The 27,345-nt window shown below is 39.7% G+C and overlaps 1 protein-coding gene across 1 annotated transcript in view; it reads left to right on the top strand.

The window, feature by feature from the left end:
* ADGRV1 (adhesion G protein-coupled receptor V1) overlaps nucleotides 1–27,345 on the top strand; it is a 319,443-nt gene that overhangs the window by 10,391 nt on the left and 281,707 nt on the right. Inside the window, exons 2-14 of the mRNA XM_063129627.1 lie at nucleotides 2,253–2,437; nucleotides 2,688–2,837; nucleotides 4,491–4,586; nucleotides 6,799–6,903; nucleotides 7,160–7,273; nucleotides 10,188–10,753; nucleotides 13,175–13,445; nucleotides 16,041–16,370; nucleotides 18,379–18,555; nucleotides 19,088–19,311; nucleotides 24,637–24,763; nucleotides 24,849–25,031; nucleotides 26,951–27,131. Coding sequence (XP_062985697.1) covers nucleotides 2,253–2,437; nucleotides 2,688–2,837; nucleotides 4,491–4,586; nucleotides 6,799–6,903; nucleotides 7,160–7,273; nucleotides 10,188–10,753; nucleotides 13,175–13,445; nucleotides 16,041–16,370; nucleotides 18,379–18,555; nucleotides 19,088–19,311; nucleotides 24,637–24,763; nucleotides 24,849–25,031; nucleotides 26,951–27,131 — 2,709 coding nt within the window. The remainder of the gene's footprint in view (nucleotides 1–2,252; nucleotides 2,438–2,687; nucleotides 2,838–4,490; nucleotides 4,587–6,798; nucleotides 6,904–7,159; nucleotides 7,274–10,187; nucleotides 10,754–13,174; nucleotides 13,446–16,040; nucleotides 16,371–18,378; nucleotides 18,556–19,087; nucleotides 19,312–24,636; nucleotides 24,764–24,848; nucleotides 25,032–26,950; nucleotides 27,132–27,345) is intronic.

The raw sequence follows: 27,345 nt of genomic DNA, 5'->3' as shown, positions 1-27,345 counted from the left end.
TTCGTTCATTGCGGATGGTGCCTGTATTTGCAGACAGAGAGACTGTTTTAGAATGTCCGTAGATTGCAAGGTTTATGTTCAAGTTGCAATTGTACGCTCAAGTTAACATTTGTGCTCTAGGGACGAAACCAATGGAATGACTTGCTGAGTTAGAAATATGCCACATTCATTGACTTTCATCAATATGACATGCCAAAAACACAGTTTCAACAAGGATGTCAGGATAATTGATTCTTACTTTTTCATTTATTTTCTGATGTTGGATTTCTTAGATACTTTGGTTTCCTCCCCCCTCAAAATATTACATTTTCAAATTGTTAGGTTGTAATTACTGTCAGTATTAATGTAGGTCACTCTGGTAGGGAGTCATAGGAACAAAAACTTACTAACTTGATGTGACCAGTTGATCTGGCATTGAATTTCAGACTGTGTCACTTACCAGTGCTACACAGGCAGAGCTTGCAAACCTAATTGAAGGGATTTATTTACTGCTTTCCCATTCTATGATCTCCCTGTCACCTTCATTATAGTTTTTTTTTAAAAAAAACCTGAAGTGTGTGAGCTTATATTGTGCCTGGCAAATTTGAAAATACTGTGTGCCAGGCCAGGCCTTCATCTGAGCAAGGATGACCCTATTCAGACGTTCACCCTCATGTAATTAACAAGGGCATAAGGGGTGTATCTGCTGGCTCCATTGCCACCGTTGTGATTTTGCCAGCTTACACACCTGCCATCCATGTGTTGGGAGAAAATGTCTGTAGAGCAAGCCTGCTCTATGGGCATAGATTATCCCTGTGATGTGGAACTGAACCCAGATGGTGCTCATTTCTATATCATGGGGGGAAGTAGAGCAGGCTCTTTTGTACAGATGTGCTGGCCCTGTGCACATGGACCGTGGTGGCGGGGTGGAAACAGGGAGAGCTGTGTCTATGGCCCTGCCCTTTCCCTTACATCATTGCCAATCTTGTGAGGGCAAATGCCCAGGTCAGTCTTGTCTCTGCTATTCAATTGTTTTATACATTTGCTTATTTGGAATATTGATACCTCACCTACTAACCAAAGTTCTTGAGGTGGTTTACAATACATTTAAAATGCAACAAAATAGCAAAGATGTATACAACCCCCCACCCCGCCCTGGCCAGTCCTCCAGTGTTTCAGCTGCCTTCTTGCTGCTGTATGTCTAGGATCAGCAGGTCCAAGATGGAATATCTCCAACCTAAAAATGGCTGTTGATGCAGCCAGATGTTATCCCCCTGCCCATGTCAGTGTACTTATTAGAGAATGTGGCTGTAGAGCTAGTATTGCAAACATTGTCACATTTCATATACATGCTGTTAGAGAGTTGTCAATCCCCAAAGAAAGCATCTGAACCCCACCCCTGCAATCTTCCATGCAGAAGTAGCTGTGGAACATGTCGAGCAGTTGCACAGCAGACAACAAGAATGTCATCTTTTCTCCTTGATTAAAATCTGGACCCCAGAAAGTTACCTCAATTGACACAGTGATGGAGCTGTCCATGGTAATAAAAACTTCTAATTGTGAATTCAGCTGGCGAGCGTCAACACGATTGTAGCCAAAACACGGCCATTGAAAAACAAGGAGGGAAAACCCAAATTTAGCAGAACACACACACAAACATTTAGGGAATAAAACCCGTAATGGGCCCAAAATGAAACTCCACAGCAACTCCGAAAATAGCCCAGTGAGAAATAAGCCTGCTCAGTCGCTACAGAATGCTAAGGTGTGCTAGTGAAACAAAATAATAATAATGGAATACTTATGGGAGGAGGGGGAATGCAAATGAGTATCCTGGAAGAAGGCATGTTTGGCTGACTGATTGAAAAGGAGCATTCCGTACTGCAACATTTTATTGTAGCTCCCACTTGTATCTTTATATAAGCTATCAAAGGATAAGAATCTAAACCTCTTGATTATGCATGGACTACATTGCTGCTCCTGCCAGCTATGAAAGAAAGGCCAATGAGACAGCCATCCTGTTTTTCTAATCAGGCCTACATATTTTCTGCTGTAAGAATCTGTATTTACTTTAACTGGGCTATAGCTACTTTTCAGCCAACCTTTCCTTCCCCTCCTCCAGTTGTGTGCTATTCTTTGGTTGAGCCATGTTTTGCCAGGTCCAATTTTGCCAGGCTGAAGCACTATATGAACATACTTTATCTGAATAATATATATAAGGTGACTTATTTGCTTTTCATACTCACCTTTCATTTTTCCCTCTCTTCTCTTTTTAGGGATGCCCTCTGCCTATTCATTAGTTACACTTCTTTTAGCATTATCCCTCAGTTTTATCTCTGGAGAAACAGAAGTCAAGTTCACTGGACAAACAGAATTTGTAGTTAATGAAACAACAACAACAGTTATACGTCTTGGTATTGAAAGGACAGGAGAACCAGTGAATGTCACAGCGATTGTATCAGTAAGAAACATTTCTAATTTCTCTTTATGTCAAAATTCTTCTTTGACTCAAGTGAAAAAGTTGAGATTTTAATTTAATTTAATTTTTTTTGAGGAGGGGGGAAGGCACACCCATTTGTTCTTTGCAAACTGAAAAGAGCAAAATCTGTACTTCACTAGAATGATGACCAGCACAAAAACCCATATAATACAAAGAATATGTCCTATTCCAAGAATAACAATGTTTGCTGTAATCTATGTGTGTATTACAGATTCACGGTGAAAATACTGGGGACTTTTTCGACACATACGCAGCAGCATACATATCTGAGGCAGAAACAAATCGAACAGTGTACATTTCTGTGTGTGATGATGATCTTCCAGAGGCTGATGAGACATTTATATTTTATTTGACATTACAGGTAGGAATATTTATTTCTTTATTTCCCACCCACCCACCCCCGCCCCTTAGCCACAAAGGCTCCCAAGGCGGTTTACAAAGTTATTTCTTAAGATGCTCCCTGCCCACAGGCTTACAATCTAAACAAAAATGATGCTAATAGAAAGGGGGTTGGTAGGGAGGAGGTGGGAAGAAGCAAATTTAGGCAATAGATTCTTAGTTGCAAAGTTCAGCATGTCGTGGACACATGAAATTGAAATTGAAATAGATATGTGGCCTAACTTGAGCAAGTTTGGTCTTCCCTGTATTCTTGTTTTAGAGTCTAACACTTAAACAGACATTTTAGCATTTTAGAACTTCAAAGGCACAGTCCTATGGTGATGATCGTAAGCCTCCAAACTTGGAGGCTTACAGTATGTAGGGCATGAGGGGTGGCAGAGGCAATCATAGCCTCCTCCACTCCTCCCTCCCTGCACTTTTGCTAGACAGGCTTTTTTGCCCATCTAGCAAAAGCACCTTGGAAGGGGATGAGGCTGGAGAGGCCTCAGCATGGCATGTATTCTGGCCTCTACAGTCTCCCCCCCTCCTCACCCACTGAAACGCCCCCTTACTGCATCCTCCAAGGTTGAGTTCCTGACGTAAGAAGGCAGCTGGTATGGTTCTTTTCGCACCAATGTCTAGGGGCCATAGAATTGTTCCTTAAAGCCTCTTAGCTTCTTCCCTGCAGTCCCTCTTACCCTCTGGACATCTGCTCGGGGTGCCCCCCCCAATCTTACAGAGTATATTTTGACCTGAGGGAAAAGGTAAGTAGAGGGGCGGGGAGGGGGGAAATAAGCAACTGAAACTTTTCCTATCTCTTATCTTATTCTTTCCCAACCTTGGGTCCCCAGGTGGTGTTACACTATAAATGCTATCACACCCAACCAGGAATTATAGGAGCTGTAGTCCAACAACATCAGGAGTCCTAACGTTGGGAAAAGCTGAAATCTCCTCACTAGGAAATTATAAACGATATCAGGCTGCTGTTAAAAGAGGCAACCCACGGCAATGGAGAATGCTGCTGGTGGGCTCAATTTCTCACATTGGTTTGAACCAACCAGTGAATTATTTGACTGTAGGCTTCACTGATAGAAGTAATCCACTTCCCCCCAATCTTTTCCCTTTATTATAGAAAGTGCCTCTGAATTACAAATGTGGGGGGGATTGCTATACACATTTTTTGTTTTGCTTTAACACTTTCATTGTTGTTGTTTGTCCTTGGTCATGCTCATAGTGATGATTGTGATGGGCTTCATTAAAAAATATCCCAGTACCATATATAATGCCAAAGGATCTTCAGATTCTTAGGGGTTGGGTGGGGGGTTTGAGGGAGGCATGGTTCTCGTCTAATTCGTTATTGCTATGGTATCAATGATATTGTCCAACTATGATTAATGATCTCCAGCATTTGTGTCAAACACTTTATTGTTTAACCAAGCTGAGTCTATAGAATTTCTGTTCCGTTCAAAGTCAGTGCTTTTGGAGCGTTCAGTAGACTTTCATCCCTTTCCTTGGAATGTGTCATTGAAAGAGATTCATTGACCTTGGGAATACACACATGGTTGAATAAGTGTATAGACTGTTTTGTTTCCAATGCATCCCTCTAATTTTCCATACTATCCCTTGTTTGTTTTAGAAGCCACTTCCAGGAGTAACACTTGGATTGCCCAGAGCTGTAACTGTAACGATTTTATCAAATGACAATGCCTTTGGAATCATTTCTTTTGATATGGTATGCTTTCATCTTCTATACCTTTATTTTTTGAAACTTAGAACGATAGGGAGATTTCTTCCAGAAATAGCTTAGCAGTCAGTAGGAAAATGGGCATCTTACCTGGCATCTGTGTCATAGTGGTGGATAAGAACATAAGATGAGCCATGCTTGATCAGACCAAGGGTACATCTAGTCCAGCACTCTGTTCACACAGTGGCCAAGCAGCCATCCGCCAGGGGATGAACAAGCAGGACATGGTGCAACAGCACCCTCCAGCCCATGTTCCCCAGCAACTTGTACACACAGGCTTATTGCCTCGAATACTGGAGATAGCACACAACCATCAGGGCTAGTAGCCATTGATAGCCTTTGCCTCCAGGAATTTGGAGATTCAGCTCTCAGTTTAGCCATTAACACCATGAGTAGCTATAGGTAAGCTACTGCCTTTCAGCTTCATCATCTCACCCAGCAAAAGGCTTTTGAGACTTCTCAGTTGATCAACACTAACAAGAAATTATTTGAAAGCTCATGGTATAAAAGCATTCCTTTTAGGGTTGCCGCTTCTGGATTTCCCAAAAAAGAAAAAGAAAAGGGGAAATGTCTCACTAAAAAAAAAAAAGGACAAAAGATTTGCATACAATTTGCACATGCTAATTTACATGTATAAATGCAAACTTAGAGATAATTATTATCATTTAAATAGAAATACAATTTCATAGCGTGGGGGACTGTGACCGGGTGAACTGTGTGGCTGATTATATGCCTATTCAGATTACTGTGCAGGTGCTGATGGGCAGTTTCAGGGCAGTTGCTCTTCCTTCTTATGGTTCTTTATCTTTAAACTGGACTTGGACTGGACAGCTTTTCAAATAGAGAATGCCTTCCAATAGAAGACTGTTATCTGGCAGCTCTTCAAATAGAGGACTGTCCTTTGTAAAAGAAGACACCTGGCTACCCTTTGCTTTTGTCCATGGAATGTAGAATGAAGGCTTTCCCATTGGTTCAAAGCAGCCCATGGGTGCTCGTGATTCTTGGGCTCATTAAGACCATTGTTACACCTGAGTTAAGTCAGTGGTAATCCGAGGGCATGACATTTGGCAGCACATCAGAGGACCTGGTTTACAGTATGTTCCAAGTAAACTGAAATAGCTGATAGATTTTTATCGACTTTAGAGAAAAGAGTAAGAGGATGAAGAAGATAGTAGAGGTCGTTCATAAACCATTTATAGCTTAACTAGGTTCATTGGACAAACAAATGAAGAATTGTTGTATGCTGAATGACTTGAAAGAAAGGTTAAAGATCATTGAGAGAAAGTTCTGTGTGAGCATCCTATCAGTGAAATAATTGTGAATGGTTCCTTTGTTACCTCAAAGCTTCCTTTGCATTAGTTGGGTAGTTTTCAACTATTATGAGATCATTTGAAGATCAATGAGGCTGCTACAGCCTTGTACTATGTGTGGATGGAAAAATAGAAAAAAGAATGTGCCTGTCATCTTCCTACTTCCTTTCTTGTGGACTTTTGCACTGCCATCATGTGGGAGACTTCATTTCTCTGGCTGCAACCCAGAGTTATAACCCAAGAATAAATCATGAGTTTCTCCCCAAACAACCTAGAGTTCTGGGTTTTATGTCACAGAAAACAACCCAGGGACAGAGTATCTCTGGGTTATTAAGCTCACCAGAAGTGGGTGAGCATTTGGGAGGCAGAAAACTCGCTCTCTCCTGAACAACCCACAGTTAACAAATTGTGGTTTGTTTCATTGTGCAACCTGGGTCATTATCTGTTGATCTAGTGTGCAAAATTGCCTTGGCTTTCATTAAACTTTGACTTAAAAAGAAACTCTCTTGCAAAGCTTTCAACTATCTACTTAGTTATTTAAAGATGACTTGATTAGAAACCATCTAATTTTATATGTTCAACACTATAAAAATGTAGTAACACAAAAGCGTTTTGATTTCTTTATAGTGGTCATGATTTTGAGGGGCAGAGTGGGGGAAGCATTTCTATAATTTTAAAAGTATTTGTATCTGTTGCCATTCATGCCTTTGATGAGCAAAACTAATTGGTTGTTGTGAAATGGAATGCCATCAGTGGGCCAATTTACAGATTGGATTAGCTTGTCTCTGGGAGTTTGTATTTCTATGGTAACAGCTCTCTGTACACCTTGCTCTTGGAGTATTTCATTGGTTCCTGATTGCCTCTTTCTTTTCTCCCCCTCCCCATTTTAGCCTGCCTTAATCACACTGACGGAGCCCAGAGGTGGAAATGAATCTGTGCCTCTCACTCTAGTTAGGGAAAAGGGAACCTATGGGACAGTGACTGTGATTTATGAGGTGAGCATTTATGAGGTGAAATAACTTCAGCCTTCTTTTAAGTGAAACTAGTAAGCTAGAGCCTTCGAATCACTATTAAGAATAGATGTGGCAGTTCTGAAAGTACTGTTTCCAGTTACTCCTACAAACTTTAATAAGATTAATCTCCATCTCAGATTGTGGACTATATTAGAGGGTCTTCTTGCTTTCTGGAAGTTGTTGTTAATTTTTAAAGCATCCTATGTGTTTCCTAATAAGACACTCTGTTTTTTAATAGGTAGAAGGTGGTCCAAATTCTCCTGAAGAAGACTTGAGACCTGTAAGGGGAAATATCACCTTTTCTCCAGGCACAGCTGTATTGGTTTATAACTTATTTGTTCTTGATGACCAGGTGAGATCACATATCCCATAATTTTTGAATGTTTTGATATATGTATTGGGATGTATATTTAGCCAATTAAAGTGTGGTCCAATTGGCTTTTAGTAATTGGCTCATCTTAGATAGGTGAATTTGATCATCCCTTATGCAGTCTTAGTATCATTGGGTTAAATCTAGCATCATGCTAGCTCAGGGGTGCAGGAATGCTAGCCCATGGGACACCCCAATCTGGCCCACATAGCCTCTTAGGATTCCTCAGGAGGCGGCGCTTAGGTTCCAAGCACCGCTCTCTTTGGAGGGCATCCCTCTGCTGCCAACTCAGATCTGAGATTGGAGATGACACTTGGGATTCCCTTGCTGGCTTGTGCCCTCAGTGGAACCCCCAAAGTTATCTCAGAATGGAGATAGAAATGCAGGGAGGATGAGGGACAGGAGGCGTTTGGACTCAACTGCACTGTAGAGAGCAGCTCTCCCTGCATGCAAGTGAGTCTCAGTGCCCGCCGCCCCTCATCCACAAACAGCTGAGTCCCCTTTGCTCCTTGGACAGAGAAGTGAAAGGGACTCAGCTGCTTCTGCTTTGTGTTCTCTGCCTCCTTCCCCTGCAAAAAGGAGGTGGGTCTGGTGAAGATTGGGAGATCATGGGATCCATCCACTGAAAATAGTGAGAATACACATAGGTGCCTCTTTCCCAGGTGGGCCTATTTCATCCCCTCTCTGGTGGCTTTCCTATCTAAGACATGATGATGATGATGATGACGACGATGACAGCCTGTTAGCTTGCTGAGTTGATCTGTTTTCTTGTTGCTGGCTGTTGCTTTTAACTAGCTGCTGTTTTCATCCATTCCTGTTGTTATCTGTCTAACTTGCTCTTGTTTTCGTTTATTATTTTTATCTGGTTTTGATATTAGTATTTTCCTATGGCATTTTAAATACACTTTTTAATTGTTAGCCATCTTGTCCACTTAGTGCAGAAAGGCAGGAAATACATTTAAATAATAAATAAATGAATGAATAAGATTGAGGTCAAAAGTATTGTCTGCCAACATATCATTGTACACTTAGTTTTCCAATTTGTGAAAGAGTATTTAATTTAGATGAAGAGTGCTTTGGTTTAGACAAATAACCTTTGTTGTGTGTATATTTAAAATAAATTTACCTTTGGTTGGAGGAAGATTGTTTTTAAAATACTTTGATTTTTTAAAAAATATAGCATGAACTTCACTCAAGACAATCACAATAAATGTGAACTCATTGACACACAAGTCATCATTGTTAGAAATAATGCACATGTAACAGACTGTAATGGACATATACATGAATAAAACTGAGTGCTGAGAAGTAATGAGACTTAAAACCTTCCATAGACTAAACTGAATAGAGAAGTACAAGAGAGCACCTATCATGAAAGCAAAAGTACCGCAAACCAAACAGGAAATAAAATTGGCTACATCTACAAAGACAATTTGAATGGCCACTCTTGAATATGATCTCTAGAAAAGCATTTGAGGGTGGCCAATTAGCAAATGAGAATGAAAGAAGAAATAGGTAAAGAATAGAAGACTTAGAGCGTCCTTTGAAAGCGCAAGACAATAGCTTTGATTCAAAAGAATTTACACGCCTACAAGTTGAATATTTACCATCAGGCAAGCCCCGTACTTAATGTTGTACTAAGTTTTGTTTCTCAATAGCCATGACTGCTTTAGAGTCTTAAAAGCAGAGGACAGGTGTTTCAGTTATCAAAGCCATTTTGCTTTGTGGCTATATAGTATACACACACACACACACACACACACACACACACACACACACTAATCTGTCAAAGTTCTAAGGACAGGCACCTGAATTAGAAATAGCAGTGATCTTTTAGTACATTTAATGGGACCAAAACAGATCCTCCTTGGTAGTAGTACTCTTGTAATGGAATTCTGACCCTTGGGAAACTCATCAGGCCAGTTTTGTTCTTATTTTTAGGAAATTCAGAAGACTGTTTAGATCAGTGAGCATTTGGTGGTATATGATTGAATTTACTTCTGATGAAAGTGCTGTGGGGCTAGTAAATTGATACTGATTGTTGCATATAGGTCCTTTGTATGTTGTTTTAGGATTAGAAGGGATTTTACCCAGTTGACTAGTTGACTTCTGAGATCTGGGTGGTGTTATTTTTTTCCTTCTACATAACAGACAACTTTGATTCTTCGTTTTCCTGTATTGTATTTCAAGATTATACCTCACATGTAACTTAGGTGCTGGGATAGCGGGAATGGGAATGATCCCTGTATGTCCTCATTGGGTGTGGGGAGGTTTAAGGTAATCTTCAAGATAGGTCATGGTCTAGATGGCCCAATCCCTGCACTCCAAGACTGGTGGTGGTAGGCAACCAATCGATAGTTCATACCATCTGCTGTCTTATGGTATTCTTTCCCTGGGTTTCCTGGCAGGCAGGCTACAGGCTGTTCTTTCAGCAAATGGGCTGTCATACTCCCTTCCAAAGTATACGTAGTATTGTGATTTGTTTTAAACCCAGTTTCCTGTTGGTTCTTGTCCATTTCCCCCCCACTCTGTTGCCCATCATTTGCCTCTTATATACCGCTTTCATACCACTTTCATAGTGGAATATCCTGCTTGGTGTAGATGTCGAGTATCCTACTCGACACTAGCTCTTATGTGATGCTATCTAGCTTAATGCCAATAGTATTTGCTGGCATGCCAGGTTTCCCTGATGACAGCCTGATCTATCTCCCTCCTATCATATTTGTTCTTCACTTATCTTTAATTATATAGGGTAGGAAATGTAAGATAATAGGAAATATCTATGTATATATTTAGATACTGAAATATCATCTTCTGCTTTGATAAAAAAATTGCTGATTTGTACACATTTACTTTTTATTTGTGTAATCATTATTGGTAAATATTACTTTTCTAGATACCCGAAGATGATGAAATATTTTTTATTCATTTGAGAAGTGTAGAAGGGGGAGCTGAAATCAATGCATCAAGAAATTATGTTGAAATTATTATTAAGAAAAATGACAGTCCAGTGCGATTCACTCAAAGTCTTTATATGGTACATGAAGAGGATGATATACTAATAATACCAATAGTTCGGGGTAAAGATGATGGTGGAAACTTAATTGGACCAGATGAGTATGAAGTCTCCATTCGCTACATCATTGTAACTGGGAATTCAACAGCTCATGCGCAGCTTAATTTGGACTTCCTGGACCTACAGCCAAACACAACTATTATTTTTCCACCCCTAGTGCACGAATCTTATATTAAATTCAAAATCCTTGATGATGCCATACCAGAAATTGCTGAGACATTTCATATCATGCTACTTAAGGACACCTTACAAGGAGATGCCATTTTAACAAACCCATCCATTGTCCAAGTTACTATTAAACCCAATGATAAACCTTATGGAGTACTGTCTATCAACAGCATCTTGTTTACTCTGACAGTTGTTATTGATGAAGATCAAATGTTAAGGTACTGTAACTTTTCATTGTACTAATAACACCTATGCAGATTTATGAGACAAATTGTAATTTCTTTGAGAAATCAAATTTAGACTGGAAAACCTATCATATTACCTTGTAGGTAACTTTTATAGGTACTATTCTTTTGAATTTATTTGAATGATGGTGGTTTATTGGGGGTGGGGGTTGCTTTGCAATTAAGATGTGTTCTTGGTACTTTGAATCAGGACTGGTGCTTTGGTTGGAATTCCGAAGGGACCTTCATGGAAGTTTTGTGGAAAGAACTCTAGGTGAAATTGTTGGGTTCCACTGTAATAGATGGTTAAAACTAATACATAGTGATGTGTACAGTTACGTTGAAACATATAATGATTATTTAATAATTGATTTCATATGGACAATAGCTTCTGTTCAAGGAAATTTAGTTGTGCTTGAGCTCCTTTGTGGTCCATTGATTTCAATGAGACCAAAGAGCAACACATTTTCTCTAGACTGGGGCCAATATGTTGGATGCAGTCTTGCCCATAGTTATGAGCATATAAATTCTGTAAATGTAAACAGGACTTTTATTTGCATACCTGTCTACCAGATTGCATTGTAAAATACTTAATTGATTTCATGAATTTCTCATCCCTTTGGCTCATAGATAATTAACTGCACTGTTCTGTAATTAAATCAAAAGTTGTATTCTTTCAGTAGAATCTAATGCTACCCTTGCACTCACAGCCAGCCCCACTTCTTCTGGTCTTCAAGCTGCCCCTCCCACTTGCGGAATGTTGATTTAATACTTCCAAAGGCAAGCTGAAATGAGTAGAAACACTTATTTCTGGAAGGGAGCAGGACAGCGGACCTTGTTTTGGTGCTTGCCTCTGGAAGGGCTAAATTGTTGCTCTGCAAGGACTGGCCATGAGTGAAGACCAGAATCGGTGGCCAGATGGGCAGGATTGGATCCCGCCTATACTGTGGTAGAGTTCCTAACAAAATCTGCTATTTGGCTTTCATATAGGCCACAGATTGGGGACCTTTAGACCTAATCTCAGTTGACTAGAGCTGTCTAGAGCCACTTGCAGCTCCTCAATGACTGAGAAGACATTTAAAGATTTTCTATGGGAAAGACCCATGCAATCAGCCCATGCTAACATGAACAGGTTGTTTAAATGTTGTCCCTGTTACATTGCTCAGGGCTGAGTGGCTATGGCTACATGCAGCAGGAAGAACTGAAGGGCCCCATTACTCCCGAATCAAACTATTTAAAATCAATGGCATTACTGTGTAATAAGTTTCTCATTTGTGTTTTCCTAATGCTTTCTCTGAATTGGTTCCACACATAAGGCCATATATAATTTTATTGGTTTAACTGCTGGTGAATAGGAGCAGATATATTCTGTGTACGATGTGTACAGACATTGGATATGTGTGTGTGGCACAGTTAGGTGTGATTTTTCCCCTTCATTAGCAAAATGTGCATATTGAAGATATGGGTGAAGACAAACATTCTTTAAGTGTGTGGTTGAAGCTGTTTGCACACATATTCTCTGCTTTAAAACAAATAACTCAGAATGTAGTGAATGTGTGTTCAAACCGTTTCCACCATTTTGAATATCTGCCTGTCTTTATCATAGCTGAATAATGCAACAGCTTGTGGAATAGATATTGATCCACAAAAACCAAAGGACAGTACCCCAGCACCGATGCAATAGCAAACCCAAGTGTATGCTGGGGAATAATGATGAGCAACAGTGTAGAGGTCAGATACCATTCCACTTATTGCTATCTTTAGGATGCAGTGATGGCTGGAGAATGCTGGGTGTTGCAGGGCTTTTTTCTGTCTAAACATGCATAGGATTGTACCCTTAGTCCTTCCAAATCATTTTGCATAGTGTAATTTTTGCTGCTGCTCTCTTAAGTATCCAATATTTCAGTTTTGATCCTGGTAATTGGTGACATTTAACTCATGTAGTGAGGATATATTGGAGTAATGTGTGCTTTCATTTGTGTGTTAGATTTTATCTCTAGTAATTTGATGTGGAAAGTGTTTGTTGTGTCCCTTTTGTGTTTTAGGAGGGTGGCAAAGACTTTTCTCTTTGCCATACCTTTCATTTGTTTTAATCTCCTGCTGTGGTGATGTATTTTGAACTGGCCTGGTTGAACCTTTGTGCCATTGTTTTTAATAATGAAATTGATATATTGACATTGGTTTTATCTCATTAATTTTATTATGTTTTTTGTGTGTTTTTATCTGGAAGCCGCCTTGGGGGTGGGGCTGTCAAAAGGCAGGCTAGAAATTTTCTTAGATATGTAAATAAAAATATTTTAGAGTTTTGTTTTCGGTATGCGACCACCCAGGATTTCCTAGTTCTACATTGCAGGAACTTGCTAGAATTCAATATTTGACAAATCGCCTTTGTTAAATTTTGTTTGCAAACTCTAGGTATGAAGGCATCACAGTTGTAAGGAATGGTGGAACGCACGGAAATGTTTCGGTTTCCTGGATTATAACCCGCAACAGCAGTGATCCTTCACCTGTGACTGCAGACATCACTCCAGACTCAGGGGTGTTACATTTTTTTCAAGGGCAGCTATTGGCATCGCTTCCTCTGAACATTATTAATGACGACTTTCCTGAAGAAGCACAACCATATCTGCTTACAATTCTGGCTCACACAATACAGGGAGGGGCAGAAGTGAGTGAACCAGCTGAGGTAAATCTGCATTTATTCCTCTAAAGAAGTGCAAGCATTCAAACAAGACATTCAGAATGTTCGGGCTAAAATAATGTTAGAAAGAAGGCAGTTGCAAGTTAACAAAGTCTGATTTAAGAACGTCCACAAGGGTAGCCATGTTAGTTTTAAACTTAAAAGCTACCTTTTGTATGCCTCCAAGCAGCTATGCAGGGCGGCCATAATAGTTGTACTGATAGTGGAATTCTTTATGCATAATGACTTTAAGGGTGTTAGACTATGGCAAAGATTCTCTTATTTTGATACAGGCTGAGCATGGGGTTTTTGGGCAGGGGTAAACCGCTCAGAGAGCTTTGGCTGTTGGGCAGTACAGAAATGCAATAAATAAATAAATAGGACAGAAAAATGTCCTAGAAAATCCTATGACTTACCTTAATGTTTTTTTCAATCCTGTTGGGTTCCATTATTTCCCCTGTCCATTGCTGTGTGGTATTTGCTGCTGTTCAGTTTCTTTTCTTCTGCTTATTGATTTTTTTCTTCTTTCTGGATTAATCCTATAGGCTATCCTGGTCAGTTTGGGATATTGCCCCATAATCAGTAAGCTTGTAGTAACCTCAGCTGTTATGGTGCAAAGGAACCTGTTTATGAAACAGAATTCCATTCTTTCAGAGAGCTGAACAGAAAAATCTGTTCCTAGGTTTCTGAGAATAGTGAGATAATGGACAAGGTCTCCACAACACAAGGAAAATGGCTTCAGCACCAGGGTTCCAAAAAGTAACAATAATAAAATGTAGAGAGAGAGCTGGTACCAATCCTATTATGTCCCATAACATGCTAAGCAGAACCTAGCCAAATTAGGGCCGTAGCTAAACCTAAGGTTTATCCCAGGATCATCCCGGGTTTGTCCCTGCCTGAGCGCTGGATGCCCTGTGTGGCACTTAGATGAACAGGTTTGACCCCAGGACAATCCTGGGACAATCCTTAGGTCTAGCTACGGCCTAGGAATCAGGTTACGAATCCTTTCTAATGTGGTTGATACTATGGGTAGTGACTCTTCTTCTACCCAGGCTATAAATATAGGTCTGGGTTATAAAGCTTTTGTGTTCATGTTGTTGTGCCCATCTGAAGTTTTGCAAGTCATGAGCCCCTCTGGTCTGGGTCAGGAGGAGAAGATGCCTGGAAAACTCTACCACCTACATTTAATTCTTACATTTTCCTGAACCACCCTCAATAAATTAGCTTCATGGTTCTAGGTGTAAGTAACTGTTTGTGCATATCTTTCATAAAACACTCCATCCCCTCCTCTCTGATAACAGTTTGTTAACTGTGATTGCATCGTAGTTATGTATGCTATGCTATGTAGCTGAACAGATTTGATTATTTGAAAACATCAGGGCAAGCAATGGAGAGAGAAAAGCTTCCTTCTTTACTCGCATGGGAGGTCCCAACCAATCAAGGATTATTCAGTGAATATGATGGCTTTACTCCATTACATTGCCAATCAGATTTTGCTATGTTACAGTGTGATTGTGGTCAAAGAAAACCAACTGAGAGAGACAGCAGGAAGGGCAATGTAAGTGAATCAGCAAAGACTTTCACAGATACTGCTTAAAAACCCTCTAAAGTGAGAGGAGATTTTCAACACAGCTGAAAATATTCATGGGAAATAGTGAAGATTGAAACATCCCACCTCTTATCATAGAGACTATAGAGTAGTGTTCCTGCCTGTGCAGGAAAACGTTATGCTAAGGTGGACAGTAATTGTACTTCCCTATTAGCTGCAAGGGTTCACCTCCTTCCTTAAGAACTTTTGCCTCTGAGCTTCGCACCCTTTTGAACGATATCTGTTAGATCTGATATCAGTTATTTGTGGTTGCTACTTCCAGGACAAATCTGACACAGTGGCATCTGAACTAGTTGTCCACACAAGATACACAACATGAACCCTGTGTTTAGCTAGAAGAGAATTCAAGAGCAGAGTGAGGATAGGGACAAAGTCATCTCCTTAACGACAGTCCCATTTTACATCATCTTTCTGGACATGGTAACCACTTGCACACGCTTATGGTGAGTTGCAGCTGTAAACAAAAGAGGCAAACTCCGGTGCTCAAAAAAAGAGAAGAGAAATTGATTGTGCTCTACATATTTCAGAGATGTCTCCTTCAGGAGCTATAAATCAAACAAATAAATGGAAAGTAAGAATAGTATCTTATAGACAGCACCCTCATCCTTTTTACAAAGTTGAAGAGGCTTTTCTACATTAGAATTCCACATTTATTTATTTTTTTAAACAACTTTAAAAGTAAATTCTCCCTGCGAGTTCCAGCTATACACAACTCAATTCCAGCCACTTCTGTGGATGTGGTAAAACTCTGGGTATGTGTCATTGCCCCGCGTACATCTGCTGTGACAAGACAGTGATGACTCACTATTGGCTTGAGCAAGTGGCTGCCACAACTGGGAGGGTTGTGTAAAGACAGGAGTCCTACACCTTGTTGTGAGAGGGACAAACGTCTCAGTTCAGTCAAAACCACAAACAATGATGAAATAATGCAGTGTGGGTTCTAATAGTAATTTGCTCTTAACAAGAATGTTTTGTTGTTGTCGTTCTTGTAGCTTTTGTTCTACATTCAGGACAGTGATGATGTTTATGGTGTAATAAAATTCTACCCTTTGGAGAATCAGAGGATAGAAAGCAGCCCAGATGGACGGTTTTTGTCCCTTAGCTTTGCAAGGCAAAAAGGAACAGTGGGAGATGTGAAGCTGTCTTATACCATCGTGTATATTCCTGCTGGGCCAGTGGATCCTCAGCGAGCTAAAGAAGGTGTCCTAAACATTTCTGGAAGAAGTACCCTCTATTTCCCAGAAGGAAAAACTGAAGACATTGTAAAAATACCAATTAGAAATGATGCATTTCTTCAAAATGGGGCCCATTTCTTAGTACAGGTATACATTATATGGTATAACTTTATCATAACTTGTAATGTATAATGATATGGCATAAATGTTCAATTTTTCAAATGTTTTGTGTGTGAAGTGGTACCATTAATGACACTATTTGTCACTAAGGTCATCTGTCACCTAGTCAAGAGATGGGAGGTGGGCCATAGAATCTCCTTCCCCTTTCTCCTAACCCTTTCCCCAACATCTTTAACTTTAGTCAGGACTGTACTAAGCTTAATTAATGGGGAAGTTTTGAAAGTGTGTTGAAATTAGCTTGAAACCCTTTATTGAACAAGTTTGCACGATCATAAGTTGGTTAATAAGCCATAGTGGTTTGTTAACTACCCTGCACATGCTGGTCGCGTACTGGTCAGATTTACATAATTACTCTTGCCAGCGGGGCTTTTCGTGAAGTCTGAACCTAGGAAGGGTTTGTGGTTGGGTGGATAACAAATCACCCAGCAACCCTAAAACAGGCCATGGGTTCTGAGTTGGTGATGATTTAACCCTTAACCATGGTCCACTATAGGGTGGGAAGAATTTGATCAGGTTCACATAATCACCACTTAAATAAGCCATGATGGCTTGCAGTGCATGATGGCAGCCATTTTGAATATTCAGCCGGTGGGGAGATTGCTATGATTTGTCATGTCATCCGAACCTGAGGGGCATAGCTTGTTTGTTGTAAAAGATGCATATAACCTCAGAGATGTGCAAGAATATTATTATATTCCTAGAAGAGCAGTTTGAGAATGGGATTTGTGTAAAGTGGAAATGAAGAATTGAATGGAAATTAAAGCATTGGTCAAAAGAACAGATTAATAAACTGTAGCCTGCGATGTAACTTTGGCATGTAAAGAAATGGAATATACAATTGCAAATTCAAAGTATTCCCCAAAATATTTTAAAGTTCAAGAAAATGCATTATGGAGAAAATCTTTGGTGACTTAAAATGCCACACTAAACGTTTCATTATATTTGCATTTTCCCCACCGGACTTTTTTCTTTTAGGATCTTTTGAATATAGCAGTAATGATAATAGTAATAATTGAGTGCACATCTGCAGAGATATTTTTGAGGTATTTGAATGCCCATGTAATGTACCTCCACTCCCAGCAGTTCACATACTCCAGTGGCTGCATGACATAATCTGAGAGTTGTCCCAGCATCCTCAGCAACATTGCAAGGAATCTTGGGACACACTTCTTAGGTGACTTCTCTGGTTCCCTAACTATATCACTACTTCTAATTGCACAAGCTGGGTTACTTGTGCAATTATTGGGTTTTATGCACATGAAAGTATTGATTTAACTGCATACTCATACAACGGGTTAATTCTAACAGAGAATCAGATCCTTACTTTTTTACTCTGAATGGAAGATCCTTCCATTCATTCAGCAAAAAGTTAAGATCCAAGCCAATTACTTCAAAGCGGAGAAGGCATAAGATATAGTAGAATATTGGGTATGAAATCCTGGAAATTAATTTTGCTCATAACTTTAAAATTCCTTCCTCTCCTCTGTCTCTTTCACTTTTTCCCCTTTTCTACATATATTCCGTGGGAGCTTGCCATAGATTTTCCAGCTAGTTTTATCACCTTCTGGAAGTTAGTTTCCCAGCGTTCCTCTCCAGAATTATTCAGACTGAGTGAAGGGTATCTATTCATAACCTGCTTCAGCCATTACCGTAATCACTTGTTCTGATGCAGAAGCGCACAAGTGATTTTATTTTTTTCTGCCATTTAAGTTATGTGTTCAAAGGTTACAAGCATAAAGATCTGTAGGTGTTCGTCAGTGTGTTCCCAGAATAATTGAGAAGGTGGAAGATTCCTATCTTGGCAATTCCTTATGATAATTTCAACATCAGGATTCCTCCTATGTCGGAGATTTGCAGCTCACATGAAAAAAAGAAAGAAAGTAATAACTAGGAGTATATTGTACAGTCTTATGAATCAGTGTTGCATGTGTATGAATGGCAGAGAATCTTAAAATCTTGATTTATTTTATTGCAGTTGGAAAAGGTTGAACTGGTAAATATTATTCCTCTAATTCCATCTGTAAGCCCTAGACTAGGTGAAATCCAAAATATCTCATTAAGAATTACACCTGACATTGCAAATGGAGAAATTGGCTTTATCAGCAATCTTCCAATAATTCTGCATGAGCCAGAAGATTCCATTTTTACAATAGTAAGTAAATATTTCCCTATGTTGTTCTTGTATATTGTTCTTTAGAGAAAGAGGATGATGCCTTCACTTGCACGTTTTGGAACATATATTTACTTGAAATATTTTTCATGTCATCACGATTCTGTAATCAATAAAAAAACTTAATAAACCTAAATCACAATTAAATTGATATGCCATGATTTGTTCTTTATGAATAACCTACTCAGTAAATTTTGTGATGTTCAATTAGATATAATGAAAGTTACACTTAACTTAATTCTTGTTCTTTTTTTGCTTTTGGTTTCATGGTTTGTTAGTTCGTGACCCAACCAACAGGTTGGCAGGTATGAAATGTTTAAGAGAAACCATACAGCTCTCAGGAACTTTCAGTGCTTTCCATATGTTCACAGTTTGCTGGAGGGGATTTTTTTAAAAAAGCTGTTAGTAATTTCAGAAATACATTGATAAAATTTCAGATTGGCTGTAGTTTGGCAGTTAGAGTTGTACATATATTCAAGAAGTACAAAACTCAAAAACTTGGTATATGTTCTAGAGCTCCATTCCTTTACACCGAGATGGGACTGATGGACAAGCCATTGTGTTTTGGAGCCTGATACCTTCTGGCCTCAATCCAAAAGCAGTAACTATTGATGATATAAGTCCTTTCTCTGGCTCCGTTGTGTTTTTATCTGGGCAAAGTGACACAGCAATCAACATTACCATTCAAGCTGATGATATCCCTGAAATGAATGAGACTCTATTATTGTCATTGGACAGGTATTTTTCTATAACAATTTCTTGAAAGCAAATTAATGCAGCCATTTCAAATGCTAGCTAATAGCTATTTAGGTTGCAGTCCTATGCACACTGACCTGGGAGTAAGCCCCATTAAACACAGTGGGATTTATTTCTGAGTAAACATGCATAAGATTGTACCATAAGTGTTCATAAACACTCTGTGACTCCTTGACGTTTTATATTTTAGAGCAGAGCCATCGATGAATTACTTACTATTGTTTGACTTGTGGGTAATATGAAAATGAATGGCTATGTAATGCTGGTTGGCCACAGAAATTGTTTCTGCATTTTCTTTGGCAGATAACATTGCTTTGAAGACACAATTATGTTGAATTTCCATTTCAGTTTCACGTAATGATATATTTCTGTCAAAATGTGCCTGTAATGTTCTGGTTCTTATAGTGTCACATTATTCAGAATTAATAGGTATATGTTAAGGTTTCATCTCCACAGGAAGGTTAGTACTCAGTGACTCGACAGAAAAAAAGGGAGTTTGAATTTCATTAATAATATTTCAGCATCTTTGCTACTGCCTCAGTGGGCATTGTATAACTTGATTTCACTGAGAGCATTCCTCATACTGTTTCATACAGTTGTTGTACTCTTTCTTTTTTCAAATTATTGCTTATACTTGGTTGCCATCTACAGTGTGTATGCATACAAAAGTGGCAACAGAGCTATTTTGCCTTTTGAAAATCAGATCTATCAAACGTATAGCTTTCTCTGATATTATTTATACTGTTCTCTAACACACTTCATGTACATAGCGCTGTAAAATCCTTGTAATTTATCCCCACAGTAAGGGGAGGGCCCATGGCTCAGTGGTAAGAGCGCCTGCTTTGTATGCAGAAGGTCCCAGGTTTGATCCCTGGTGCTCCAGGTAGGGCTAGGAAAGAATCCTGCCTGGAACCCTGGACAGCTGCTGCCAGTCAGTGTCGACAATACTGGGCTAGATGGATCAATGGTCTGACTCAGTATAAGGCAGCTTCCTATGTTCTTAGAATGTAAGAACATAAGGAGAGCCATGCTGGTTCAGACCAAGGGACCATCTTGTCCAGCATTCTATTCACACATGTGTCCTATCCTTTGAACTGTAGTAGTTGTCCAGAAGTAGATGTTACAGCAGCAGATGAGTTGCTTCCCAAGATAACAGGAGGCCCTTCAGGGCATGTGGCATTGGGGAATACCAGCAGCAGGTGATCTCAGTACCTGTTTCAGAACCCAAATGGGGGTCAAAGATTTAAAACACCGGGGGTGGGGGTGGATTTGCAGTGAAGAATCAGTGAGTACACTCTTTCCCAGCTGTTAATTCTCCTCTGCAAGTATTATGAAGGAAAGAGGATATTTGAACTCTTATGTTTTCCTTATAATATCTGGTACCACTCTCAGGTTAGTCTGCATGATGGTGTTTTGCCCAAGGCCGTCGAATCAGATCTGAATGGCTGGCTGGGTAGAATCCAATCGAAGTCCTACTTAGAGTAGTCCCAATGAAATGAATGGGTTTTACATTAGTCATGACTAACTTAAGTCCTATTCATTTCAATGGGACTACTCTAAGTAGGACTTTAGTTGGATTCTATCCTGGTAGTCTAACTCAGATTGTAAGCCTATGCGGCAGGGTCTTGCTATTTACTGTGTTATCTGTACAGCACCATGTACATTGATGGTGCTATATAAATAAATAATAATAATAATAATCTGGAGGGCATTAGGTTGGTGAAAGCTGCACTAATGGCAGGGCTGGCTCTGGCTAACTGGTAGCTAAAAACACACTTGACCATCTTTATCAAGCCCTGCCATTCACCTTTGTTCTGCCCCTTCTAAACTGGGAGTCCTTTGAGAAGGGATTATGTTGTATTTGCATGCAGCATTTAGCACACTGTTAATGCTAAATAGAATCTTAGATGTTAGTAGCAATTTTAAAATATAAGTTCTCAAGCTTTATTCCCCTCTTTGCATCCCCAGGATGGCATATTTTGTGTGTTGGTCCAGATTTTCTGTGCATAAATGTTCTTTCGCAGAAATGCCCATTAATCTCACTGGGAGCTTATGCAGTGGAATTTTCCAGGGAAGCATGGCCACACTGAGAGACAGTGTGGTGCAGTGGCTAAAGTGTTGGACTGTGAGTCTGCAGATTTGGGTTCTAGTCCCCACTCAGCTGTGGAATCCCACTGGGTGACTTTGGGCCAGTCACAGACTCTCAGCCCAACCTACCTCACAGGGTTGTTGTTGTGAGGATAAAATGGAGAGGAGGATTATATACGCCGTTTTGGGTTCCTTGGAGGAAAAAAGGCAGGTTGTGAATGCTATAGTAAATAACATATGTGCTTGCATACCCAGTGAAGTCTCCTCAATGAACTATAAACATGCAGACAGCAATTTACAATGAAGCAAAGTAACTGGCATCTTTAAAAATGCTCGGTTTAGCATCAGAGATGCTACTTCATTTCCAGTTTCATCTTCTGACAAGTGGTTGTGGTTCAGCTCAAAGCATTTGTTTAGAACTGAAGCTGTGTTTTGCTTTGAAAATGCTTTCCCTATTTACATCATTCTTACCATTTGATTTACCCAAAAAAGCAGTCACAAATAACACTTCATGCTGTTTTAATTCCTGTTTAAATGAGGGCTTTCAAAGCTGTCCCCATTACAAAATTTAGACAATGGCCAACCGTGCCCTTCTTTATCTACTTAGACAATCATTTGGGCAGCTTAGTGGAATGACAGGTCTCAGAGGCTTGTACATCTATGAATAAAATGGGCTTCTTTTGTCTAATTAAAAGCACTGAGTAATTGCAAACGGACCTGAATAAAACTTACTCAGCTGGTGTGGCCTCTACGATCACAGAGTGCTTGGCAGTCAGTAGCTCGCTCTTGGAGCAGAGCTGGTAATGAACGCCTTGAATAGGGCCTTGACATCCCAATTGGTCATGGGGTCATCTCCCACGAGTGGGAATTCCTGAACCTCTTGCAAGCTTTAGTCGAACAAGTCAGTGCCAAGCAAGTAGGATTCCCATAAAGTGAACATTAGCTGCTAGAAAGTTGCTGGGTGTTTTTTTTTTTTAAATCCCTCTTTTTATTCCGCATCCCACTTCTGAAGAACTCACTTACAAAGAATCTGGCAAACCGTGGTTTTATTCCTACCCCCCATTTCTTTCTCTCTGTATTGACAGGGTAGAGACAGAAAGGTTTGTCGTGTACTTTGGGTAAGTGCAGCAAGCTGTGCCTTTGTCTTCATTGAATCAGCACTTTGTTTTGGAAGTGGTTGGTCTGGATGGGACTCTGTCTCCTTTAATATTCCTTTCCTTCTGAAGCACCATGCCTCTGAGACCTCCCCGGGCAATGCATGCTTCCTTTTGCCCTTTTATTTGAGAGCATGGGGTGGTGGACTGAAAAACGTTGCTTTATACAGACCCTATGAATAACAACAACAATAATAATAATAAGTTATGAATGCATGGCTCAGGATTTGATGCTTGAGCATAGTTCAAAACAGTAGATTGGTTGTTCTGATCTTGACATTGAAAAACCTGGTCTCCCAGATACATCATAATGGAGCTGGAGAATCAGACCAAAAAATGGTTTCCTACAGATTTTCTTAAATAGGTGCTGGGCTTTCACTGCAGTGTTTTGGAAACATACAATACAATCCTGTGCATGCTTACTCTGAAGTAAGCCCTACTATGTTCAATGAGACTTACTCCCAGTGGAAGTGTATATAGGATTGTAGCCTTATTAAAGTAACCTGCATATACTTAGTACTGTAGGCTTTCAAAACACATCATTGATCAATTTGAAACAATTCATACAAATTACCTGCGAATAGAATGCTGCATTTTTATACACTCCAGCACAGAATCAAGGACCTGAAGCATTACTCAACAATTCTTGATCGACGCTTCTGGAATGTTGAATATGGTTAAATTTTAAATTTAGTAGATGGGCAGAATAACTCTGGCAGTGAAACAATTTTAAAGACTTCTTGTGGGCAGGGGGAGTCCTTGAGTTCATCTTGCTTGCCATGCAGGTCTACGGAACAGGAAATAATCAGCTTTGGAATGTCAAGAGAGAAATAGTGACCCAGTTTGCATGCAACGTAATCTTGTAAAACAACAACAACAACAACCAGATTACTAGATCAGCTAATTCACGGGGCTTGATCCTACTAGCTGGAGTGGCTAAACAAACAAGGGAAACTCCGACCCTGGCTTGGTTTAGCATTATGGCTGATCCTGGAACACTGGCTTGCCTCTGCCCTGACAAGCCAGAGTTGGAGTCCAGGAAAACAACAACGCTGGTTTCCAACTCTGGTTTGTGGGTGTGGACGTAATGCTAACCAAGCCAGGGATGGCGCATCACCGGCTTGTTTAGCTGCTCCCACTGGCAGGAGGAACAGTGCTGACTCATTCAGTGTAATTCATGGTTTAAAAACAACTGGGTTACCATTGTATGTGAACTGGGCTACTGTCTCAAGTGAAGCTGGAAAACAACAACATGTGAATTAGCTGATGTTTTCTATCAAACATTGTTGGGAGCTTTGTTAAATGTTATGAATACACTCTACATTTTTCTCTTCAGCACTCCTTGATTCATTTGAACCTTTAAAATTAAAGTTTGCCATTCAGTACTCATGTATATCACTTTATTTTATTGTCTTTCTCTGTGTGATGTGTGCATGTTTAATATACTATATATAGATTAAAATAATATTTAATCCAGCCAATCTGCCACAAGAAGGTTGGAAAAAATATGGTCTATGAAGAAAGAGTTTATTTATTTACTTACATCATTTGTATGCTGCCTTTCAATATTCATTCACAAAATGGTTTTACAATATAAACACATGAATACAAGATAAAACATTCGATCAAAACCAATAAAATAAAATAAAAAGCTTAAAATGAAAAGCAATCTCATAGCCTTAGTGACAAGGAACTTTTTGTCTGTTTCAGAAGGGAGCCAGTGATGAGGCCTCCTGTATCCCTTTTGTGGGGGAACATTGCAAATGAACACAGTTGGAAGTGGTGGGGAAGTCCCACCATTTAAAAAGAAGGTGGACCTTTTGAACTCTAGATCCTCCAGGGGAACTCTATATGAGCCTTCTCCAGCCTGGTACCCTCCAGATGTTTTGGACTACACCTCCCAGCATTGCTGACCTTGGCCATGTGGATTGGGGCTGATGGGTGTTGAAGTCCAAAATATTGGCAGGCACTATGTTGGAGAAACCTGCTCTATACATATGGCTTTGATGCTTTTAATTCTGAACTAACCTGCAGATTAAAAATTACTTTGGATTCCTTTCCTCAGAGTGAATGTGGAAAATCAGATCCTAAAATTTGGATATACTAGCCGTGAACTGATCATTCTGGAAAATGATGATCCTGGGGGGTTGTTTGAGTTTGCTTCATCTTCCAGAGGACCCTACAGGATTAAAGTAAGTGTGCAGATATTAATCCCTTCTATTGTAGAATCTCACGGTATAAGACTATTGAGCTTTTGAACTCTTGTTTCGTTTAAAGGAAGGTGAATCCGTTGAACTCCAGATCGTCCGGTCCAGGGGAACCCTTATTAAGCAATTTCTACGTTACACTGTGGAGCCAAGAGACAATGAGTTCTATGGAAATACAGGAATCCTGGAGTTTAAACCTGGGGAAAGAGAAATTAAAATTACTTTGCTAACAAGGATGGATGGGATTCCAGAGGTAAACGAGAGAGAGAGAGAGAGAGAGAGAGAGAGATTCTTCATACCTAACTTTGAATTATAAAGGATGCATGTTTTGACATTCATTTATTATAAAATTTATGAACTGCTTCACATCAAGAGATATCTGAATGGCGCACAATAAATTAAAACACAACATAAAAACATTACAGTAAAAGCAAATAGATGAATAAACCATGGCAGAAATTTATCTAAAATCTCCTCTAATGTTTTGATGAGATTTTTTGTGGATTAAAAAAATACAGAGGCTGAACATTTGCCTAAATAACCCTAGTCAGTGTGTGTAGGTGGTGGTGGTGGAGGGGCAGTGCTGTGTTCTGCTTCCTGACTTCATACTGGCTGAAGCACAAGGGCATGAGATCCAATTCTTGCAAGGGCAGAAGACTGAAAAATTTCTGAGACTTCTGGATCCCTTGAGCAACTCTACATTAAGGAACATGGCATTGTTACCCGGGCTGTTGTGCTTCCTGGTTCTTTGGCACAATTGATATGGGCTGCGTTACATGGGAAGAGAAGGGTGACAAGGCGGAAGATCCTGCTGTTTCTCGGGGCTCCTTTAAATGACAAGACACATTTGAATTGAGGAAATGCCTGCCTCCCTCCCTCCTTGGTATGTGTGCAAAAGAGCGGGTGGAGGGAGTCAGAACCCTCTATGTCCTCATGGCACACTTATTTGGGAGTAAGCCCCGTTGAATTTAAAGGGGTGCTCTTGGCAGGGTGGGGAATCAGATCTGTCTCCCTTTGTTGCAGGAAGGCATTTTACCTCTTCTCCCTCCAATAGCAGGAAAAGGTCCTTAGCAAGTTCATAGCGCAACACCAGCTTTTAAACACTGCCGGTTTCACAACATTAAGGGTTTATTCCAGCTTATCTCTGATCTTTCTAAAAACAGGATAATGGGGAGGGGAATTGTGGGAGGCATCCTGGCTGTTGTCAACATCATTTAATCGACCCACAAACTTCTGTGAGTCACGGGCATGTTATAAATCACCCATTTGGAGAAGCCCCTTATCTAATATGAACCAGAAATTAAGTCCTTCATTGTCTAACCAGAATCAACAAACCTGGAATTCCTAGTCAATTCCTAGTTCTTTCCTACTCATGAGTAGCAATGTGATAGTTTTCTCTTTTGTTTACATTAAAGGGTAACCCAATCCTGTATTCCGAAAAAGCAATTAAGCTTTTTTCCAGCTAATTGTGCATGATCTTGCAGCCTGAATATACTAGAAGTAATTGAGGACTGGGTTATAATATCATATTCTATGAAATAAGAATGTTTTATTATGGTAGTTTTGTGTGGGTTTTCTGTTCCTCCTCCTCTTCCTCCTCCTCCTTCTACATCAACTATGTGTTGTAGAGAAGTAGTAGGATGTATTTCATCTATACAACAGATTCTGTTCTGTCACAGAATGATCTCCAATATGTTTTGGGATTGTTGGTATGCATTTTCCTTATCAGATAAGGCTTATCTCTATTATTTCCACAATATATCTGCATGGGGCTGTCACAGAAATGAGATTACTCTGTGGTGGGGTTATGCTGTGGCAGGAAAAAAGTGAATGGGCCATTAAGTCAGTTTGGTTTAGATGAATTTGGCAATTCAGAAATAAAACTACTTTGAATCATCATAAGCAATCAAATGTATAATATAACATACCACCTTATTAAACTTTAAGTGACGTAAAATATGGAATGATAAAAGGCTGAAAAGTTACAGATTATTTTATCTGTTTAATTTGAAAAATGTCAGAATACTGTCTTTTCTGAATTTGGTAGTAGAAATACATGATTATGAATTTTGATTTTGCATTGCCTGACTGATACATTTAGATTAATCTAATTCTTGCTATGAGAGTTGCCAGTTCTGTCCATATTGTTCTGATTTAGTTTCCCTGTTCTAGTTGGATGAATTTTACTCAGTGGTACTCAATAGCCATGGTGAACTACCAAGTAAGCTTGGAAATGCCACAAGAGTCAACATAACAATTCTGAAGAGTGATGATCCACATGGAATAATTGAGTTTGTTGAGGATGGACTGACAGTAACAATAAATGAAAGTAAAGGGGAAGACCTCTATGCTGGTAATTCGTTATTATTCTGTTGTAGTTTTAACAGTCACTTACACTTTTGCCGTTTCTTATTCAAATGAATTAAATTGCCTCTCAAGGCTCCTTCATCTGACAGGAGCCAGTGCAGCACAGTGCCTTCCCATTCTGTGAAGGTAAGTCAGGAGCTCCAAATAGCATAGTTAGGGTGCAGTGTCCAATATTACTGCTGCTAGTTCTAATTGCATCC

The sequence above is a fragment of the Elgaria multicarinata genome, chromosome 6, assembly GCF_023053635.1.
Source record: "Elgaria multicarinata webbii isolate HBS135686 ecotype San Diego chromosome 6, rElgMul1.1.pri, whole genome shotgun sequence".
Classification (NCBI taxonomy): Eukaryota; Metazoa; Chordata; class Lepidosauria; order Squamata; family Anguidae; genus Elgaria; species Elgaria multicarinata.
This window is presented reverse-complemented; position numbering and strand designations above follow the sequence as displayed.